We start from the raw sequence: 4378 nt of genomic DNA on the forward strand, positions 1-4378 counted from the left end.
CACACACACACACACACTCACGCACACATCCCTCTATACGTCCCAGGCTGGGTGCGAGAGGGGTCAGTTACGGGGGGGGAAGGGTGTCTCCTCTCTGGGCGTCGGGGCTCGACGCTAGCCGGCTGTTCCATGGTCCAGATACAGGCATGCGAGACGCCACACACGCGTCACACTGAACTTAAAATGGCCGCCGACCCCATGCTGTCCATTTTCTTAGTTCTCTTAAATCTAAACCGTACGCAGAGGCCTTCTGGAGACCACATCCTCCCACAGGGGGACGACGTGTTTTGCTCAGTTCTGAACTCCGATCCGCTTCCATCCCATTCCGTGTTCTATATCGTTCTGTTCCACGCGGTTCCACGCATCCGTATTCCGTTCTGTTCCGTTCTGTTCCGTTCTGTTCCCCCGGCGTCCTCCTAGACCCGCGGCGCGCTCGCCACGAAGCGTATCCTCTGGGAGTACGCCAGGTCGGCGGTGTACAGCGCCAGGTTGACGTAGCTGAACACGGCCACCACCACCTGGCTGTCCCACGCGCAGCGCCCGCGGGGGCAGGGGTCCGGCCTCCCCGGCGCGCCGTACTTCCTGTCGAAGCAGAACACCGCCCACACCACCGAGGCGCTGAGGTAAAGCAGCGTGGCCAGCAGCGTGTAGACGACCACGAAGCGCTCGAAGGGAACGCAGCGCAGGGCGCCGGGGCGGCCGAGGACGGTCAGCGCCACCACCAGCGCCGTCAGGGCGAAGCAGGCGGCGTAGACCACCACGCAGAAGACGGTGGCGCCGTGGCGGGAGAAGTCGCTGCCGTTGGCCAGGGCGCCGAAGATGATGCACGCCACGAAGCCCTGCACCACCTGAGCGGAGGGAGACGGAGATTAGCTCGCCATGCTCAGATTAAGATTAAAGGGATAGTTCGGAATTTTGGGCGTAGAGTCTCATTTACTACTTGGCCATTATGTTGTTGATCCATGGAGACCTTTTTAAGATGTGTCCATGCGGTCTTTGTCCATGGGCAAATACATTATGCTAATGCTAACTGCACAAACTAACCTGGTATCAGCTAGCATCAACTACCAAACTAATTTAAACACTCCACATGAAACCCAAAGCAAATATAATACGACAACAGTATTATCTGGGTTAATTTGAGTCTTTATGTCATCATTTTTCAAGTTAAACTATTGTTTAATAGCCCACTGTACCTTGTGCAGACCAACAAGTTGTAGGCTAATGACCACCGTACTTCCACAGAGAACAGGGCCACACAAAGTAAAGGATTCAACAATAGTTTGACTTCAAAAATTATAACATATAACATATAAACACTCAATTTAACCCTGATAAGACTGGTGTCGTATTATATTTGCTTTGGGTGCACTGTGGAGTGTTTAAATTTGGCAGTGGATGCTAGCTGATAGGCTACCATTGGTTTCCACTAGCATTAGCATAATGTATTTGCCCACAGAGAAAGACAGCTTGGAACCAGCTGAAAATGGTCTCCATGGATCGACTGCATAATGGCCAAATAGTAAATGACGCTCTATGTCCAAAATTCTGAACTATCCCTTTAAGACTTTAACATCGCTCAGGAATTTGAACCAGCAACTGGACGAACACTCTACCCAACAACCCCCACCCACCTTCAGCAGGCCCGAGGGCGTGGCCATGTACCCCACCACGGTCTGGCCGGGCCGCGCCCTGGACAGCGCCACCTCCGCCCCGTACGCCAGCGACCCGGCGACCGAGCAGGCCGTCACGGCGATGCGGAAGTCGCGGGCCTCGCACCCGCTGTAGGGGCACTCCCAGCGGACGAAGAAGACGGGGTAGACCACCGAGGCGGTCACGTACCTGGAAGGGGGTCGGACCAGACAGTTAGGAAAGTAAAAACAGTTTGCGGTTTGAGCTTTTGGAGGGTATTGAGGCCCAGCGGGCCGAGAGGCGGCGTCAACTCACATGAGCGTCGCCAAGGCGGCGAACGCCACCGTCAGGTTGTCCCAGGAGACAGGCAGGCAGGCGTGGAGGCGCGCGGCATCCAGGAAGAACACCAGCGCGGTGGCGGCAAAGCAGAAGCACCAGGTCGCCATGCAGAACACGCCGTACGAGCCGCTGTAGCCGGCGCCGTGCGTCACCATGGCGACCACGGCGCAGCCCAGGGCCAGCTGGGCGAGGCGGGCGGCGCCCAGCGGGGAGCAAACCGCCGCCTTGTTGAGGTAGGGACCGCCCTGGGAGGTCATGGTTGGGGGGTAAGGGGGTTAAAGTTCAGCGGCAATGTTTATTTTTTTGTGGTCCGTTGCAGTGCAGCTATTCCAAAGAGGAAGTGACACGTCTTTGATACGTCAGGTGCTTTCCTTCAGGAAACGAGTCAACAGTCCAACCAGTTCCACTTCTGAATCAGACTGATTATCAGAGTACAGTCATGTGTGTGTTTTGTCTCGTGTTTGTCCCCCCAGGGACACCGTCCTCCTGTTGTCTGTGCTGGCCAACTGTTCGCTCACTCGGGACTTGGGGACGTATTTTCTGCTTCCTTATTTCCGTGTCTGTGACTCACATCAACATGTCACAAACAAAAACACGTGAACAACACACTCTGCAGGCGGAGCACTCTCTCTGGGTCTACAAGTGTGTGTGTGTGTGTGTGTACATGTGTGTGTGAGAGAGAGATTGCTCCAACTATTCCAGTGAATAGGAACTAGCCCAAAAACTCCTACCCACTCACACAAACCCACACTCAAAATAATTTCAGGGATGAATGAAGTTGATATCTACCTATATTTATATCTATCTTTTCAGATGCACATGAAGAAACTAGTCCAGCACATATAATACACATTTCGGTCATTTAGCACACTTTTATCCATACCCTTTAGTCACAATGTTTTATGGGGCGTTAAGTACGCTGCTAAGCATGCTGAAGGACACGAAAAGTAGGCAATGATTGTTAAGTGGCCTGGTTCGGGTTTGAACCCTGGCCCAGATTTGAACCCCGGACCTTTCACTCACTGGTCAGATGCTCTAACCACTGAGCTATCTGAACAGAGGCGCTGTCTCCTTGAAAACTCCTTTTCTATCCACCTGTTAGTCAGTTTACCTTTGAGCTGCGTCTTCAACGTTGTCCCCAATCCCAAGTCCAGACCAAAAAACACTTTGGAACTTACAGAAGCTTCAGAAGACCCAGATTATTATAGGGAGACTTTTTTTTTTATCCCTGTTGTGTTGATTGGTGACAGGATCCAGAAACGAGAACCGTCAGCTGACCAGGTGTATGAATGGTCCAGATATGGTCCAGATACGGTCGGACGCTGGAGTCGGAAAGAGTCGGAGCGGTCCGAGTTCCTCAAGGTCTTCTACTGTGTTTCAGTTCACACAGGTTCTTTATCACACAGACAAACACACACATGGAAGAGATGGGAGTGAGTGTGTGTGTGCTGTCACCCCCATGCCATGTGGCCACGAGGTTCCAAGTCCCCAAATGTCACTACACTCTTTCCCTCTCTCTCTCTCTCCCTCATCTCTCTCCCTCTCTCTCGAAAATGAAAGTTATTTCGATCCTAGGGTTGGGCCGTGAGTTGGGTATGGGGAGTGTGTGTGTGTGTGTCTGGGAGTGTGTGTGTGTGTGTGTGTGAGAGGGGGTTTAAGCATGCAGAGTCCCAGACCCTGTGGAATGGGGTAGACGACCAAACCGGAGCTAAATATAGAGAAGTAAAGTCTATAAAGACACGAGAAGAGGTGTTGGTCAAAGATCACAATGGATAGACAGACTGACACCAGAAGCAGAGTGGCGAGTAAATTGAACATCCCTTTAATGGCTGATATGCATCAATTTAGGCTACTACATGAAGTGAGTATATACTGAGGGTAGATAAAATAAACTATAAAAAAATATTACTAAAGACAAATATTTGCGATATATATTAAAGTTTCAGAATGGATAACAAACCATCGGGTCTGGTCATACACAGCTACATACTGCCACCTAGTGGTGATCTGCGTGAACAGCATCTCAGCGCATCTTAATAATAGTGACCACTAGATGGAGCTATTTACCGTATCCTGGTAGGATAACTCACATTGAGGTCTCCATCTCTCTCTCCCTCTCACACAAGCCGGCACACAGCAGGTGCAAAGTCTTTCCCCCCTGAACACACACACACACACACACACACACACACACTCTATCACAAATAAACAAACTCCCTCTATTCCAACTCACCCTCCCTTTCTTCCCCTTGAACGACTGTGGGAACAGTTGGAAGCAATTAAAAACACTTGAGAAGAGAGGTCGAAGAGGTGTGTGTGTGTGTGTGTGTGTGTGTGTGTGTGTGTGTGAACAGGAGAGGGGTTAGCTAGTTAGAGAATGGCAAAGTGCCAGAAATACCAGAGTAAA

At 51.3% G+C, this 4378-nt stretch overlaps 1 protein-coding gene across 1 annotated transcript; it reads right to left on the minus strand.

Moving 5' to 3' along the window:
• Positions 1-416: 416 nt before the first annotated feature.
• On the minus strand, positions 417-2228 carry LOC311329107 (myeloid-associated differentiation marker-like protein 2; the record flags this gene model as incomplete). Its single annotated transcript, XM_084462990.1, has 3 exons — positions 417-848; positions 1635-1842; positions 1948-2228. 3 exons carry the CDS (start codon positions 2226-2228, stop codon positions 417-419), a joined length of 921 nt encoding a protein of 306 aa, XP_084319116.1.
• Between the last annotated feature and the right edge of the window lie 2150 nt (positions 2229-4378).

The sequence above is a fragment of the Borostomias antarcticus genome (genome assembly GCF_949987555.1).
Source record: "Borostomias antarcticus genome assembly, contig: scaffold_834, whole genome shotgun sequence".
Lineage (NCBI taxonomy): Eukaryota > Metazoa > Chordata > Actinopteri > Stomiiformes > Stomiidae > Borostomias > Borostomias antarcticus.